The sequence below is a fragment of the Mastomys coucha genome, unplaced genomic scaffold (genome assembly GCF_008632895.1).
Source record: "Mastomys coucha isolate ucsf_1 unplaced genomic scaffold, UCSF_Mcou_1 pScaffold12, whole genome shotgun sequence".
NCBI classification, from domain to species: domain Eukaryota; kingdom Metazoa; phylum Chordata; class Mammalia; order Rodentia; family Muridae; genus Mastomys; species Mastomys coucha.
Window position 1 is genome coordinate 31520559 of NW_022196894.1, and position 2787 is coordinate 31523345.

General features: G+C 45.4%; 1 protein-coding gene across 1 annotated transcript in view; it reads left to right on the plus strand.

The window, feature by feature from the left end:
- Muc13 (mucin 13, cell surface associated) overlaps positions 1–2787 on the plus strand; it is a 17385-nt gene extending 14598 nt beyond the window's left edge. The window contains exon 6 of the mRNA XM_031364607.1: positions 2592–2787. Within this exon, the coding sequence (XP_031220467.1) occupies positions 2592–2787 (196 nt within the window). The remainder of the gene's footprint in view (positions 1–2591) is intronic.

The following is a 2787-nucleotide window of genomic DNA, read 5'->3' on the forward strand; positions in this document are numbered from 1 at the left end:
TCTCAAACAACAGAAAGGCAACTTCCCGATAGCACTGTTTAACTCAAGTTATGCATAGCTGCACACACCTGTAAACTCAGAACATGGAAAGTGGAATCAGGGTGATTAGGAGTTTAGGGCTATCTTAAACTACATAGCAAGTACATGAGAGTTTGCCTCACAAATATTTTTTCTCCTGCATAGCATATTCTGGGTACCTTTGCAGCTCAGGGAGTAAAGTCCAGGAGGCTCAGAAATTCTAGGTCATCCTTGGTTACACAGAGATAGATTTTCAGGTCAACCTCAGCTCTATGAGATAGTCTTTTTTATTTTTTTTAAAGACTTATTTATTTTATGTGTATGAGTACACTGTAGCTGCCTTCAGACACACCAGAAGAGGGCATCAGATCACAATACAGATAGATGGTTGTGAGCCACCATGTGGTTGCTGGGAATTGAACTCAAGACCTCTGAAAGAGCAGTCAGTGCTCTTAACCACCAAGCCATCGCTCCAGCCCCTCTATGGGACAGTCTTAAAAACAAATAAACATGTATTTAATTCCACTGATGTTTTCAAATAACTTCTCCCAAACCAACCCCCTGCCTAGGACTGATAAACATTCAAAAACAACCTTGGCAGGGTTCTAAAGCAATCTCTTTAAGAAACCCTGGGTTTGAAAGTAGGAAGTTCATCGTCTGGTGGCTCGTTCTCAGCTTGGTGCTGTCAGTCTCTTAAAGGAAGGGAAGTGAGGTCCCTTTAGTCTTTCAGCCATGTTTAGCAATGCTGCAACTCTTCCAGTAGCTGGGCAGAGAATACTGCGACCCTTTTCCCATCTACAAGCGACAGTGGGATTCACTCTGGGACAAGCAGCTACTTTCCCCCTATATTTAGCTCAGACCTTTTCCCACTGTAACTGTAGAATGGACAGATAGTCAGTTCTTTTTGTTTTGTTTTTGTTTTTTGAGACAAAGCTTTCTCTGTGTGTAGGCAGTCCTTGCTATCCTAGAACTCACTTTGTAGACCTAGCTGGCCTCAAACTCACTGAGATCTACTGCCCAAGTCCTAGGATTAAAGGCATGCACCACCATTGCCTGGCCACTGGTAATTCTTATTTTTTAATTGTATGCATTCAAGGTGTGCAGTATGATTGTTTGATGTTAACTCTTTCCAGAGCAAAGCTTGAACTAGCCACAGGGGTATCCCCACAATGCAAAGCTTGAACCAGCCACAGAGGCATCCCCACAATGCAAAGCTTGAACCAGCCGTGGGGCATCCGCACACTATCTAGCTTTCTCACTTCTAGGAAGAGAGGCAGAACATCCCAGGTTTTGGGAGCAAGCCTAGGTCATCTTTTCTTAGGGTTGCTGGATGAATATCCTGGCCCTCCAGGGACCAGAGTTACTAAAGGATTGTGTGGCCTTGTGACAGCTTCATAGCATGGCTCCTCCATCCTACTGCAGGTTATTAGCCCAAGCCACGGAGTCAGGGCTCTTGGGAATACAGCATGAAAATTTGCCTCCTTGTTCAGTTCACAGGGAAGGGGAGAACCTTTGCTACTCCTGACAAGAATGCCAAAGGCAGGATCCTCCCCAGAGTAAGCTGAGCTGGCTATATAAACGTGTCAAATGACAGTCCCGATGTGACTGAAGCACGGGGTGCTGGGAGTGGCCTGTGCCACAGATAGAGCTGTCTCTACCCTCTAGATCTGGAAAGTCGGACTATGACCCATGGGCAGGAAGATAGCAGATTTATAATCAGAGTTGATTTATAATCAGAGATGCCTCTGTGGGTATAAAGGTTTACATTTGGCTTAGAATTTCCTAAAGTAAAGACCTTTGAAGTGTCCCCAAGCGGTCCTCTCATTTTGCCAAGCCTTTCCTCCTCGTTGTGTATGTGTGTGTAGTTTGTGTCTATTTGTGTAAACAGGTATATACTATGTGTGAGTACTATGTGTGTGAACGCAACATTGAAGCCTGGGGTTGATGTTAGAAGGCTTCCTCTGTTGTAAACTCCTGTATTAGCTGAGGCAGGGTCTCTCAGCTGCATTGGGACTCAGATCTGGCGGCTACTCTGCTTACTCCAGGGATCCCTATGGGGCTCCCTTCCTTCCAATCGCTAGAATGGCAGGCTGGCCTCCATGCCTACCTGCTATGTGTGTGGGCTCTAAGGATCACACCATGGTCCTCACACTTCTTCTGTGGCAAGTTCTTCAGCAGCAGAGCCATGACCTAGGCTGCTTGTTCCCTTTCTAAGACCTTGGTATGCTAACCTCGTGTCACTCTCTGCGATGTTTCTGTAAACATTTATGTGGCGTGTGTCCTGCTTTCTCTTTCACTTCTTAGTTCCATAACTAACTGAAAAGCATACTTAATGCTAATGTGAGGCTGGGTGGGGGGATGTGGCACATACCTTTGATCCCAGCACTCGGGAGGCAGATGCAGGAGGATTTTTGTGAATTCAAGGCCAGCCTGGTCTACATAGTGAGTTCCAAGACAGCCAGGATTGTATTGAAGCCGTCTCAGAAAAAAAAAAAAGAAAAAGAAAAAGAAAAGACAAGAAAATTCCTTAAGAAACATTCTCCTTGAGTCCTAATTAAATTTACTGATTACAGGTCAAAGAACAAGAAGAAGAATATAGAGGAGCAGAGGCTGATTGAGGATGACTCTCATAACCTACGACGGAGGCAAACGGGCTTCTCCAATTTAGGAGCAGACACTAGCATCTTCCCCAAAGTCAGAACAGGGGTCCCGAGGCAGACCTCTAATGCCCATGCAAACCAGCGAAGCATGCCTCACCCTGACTACTAG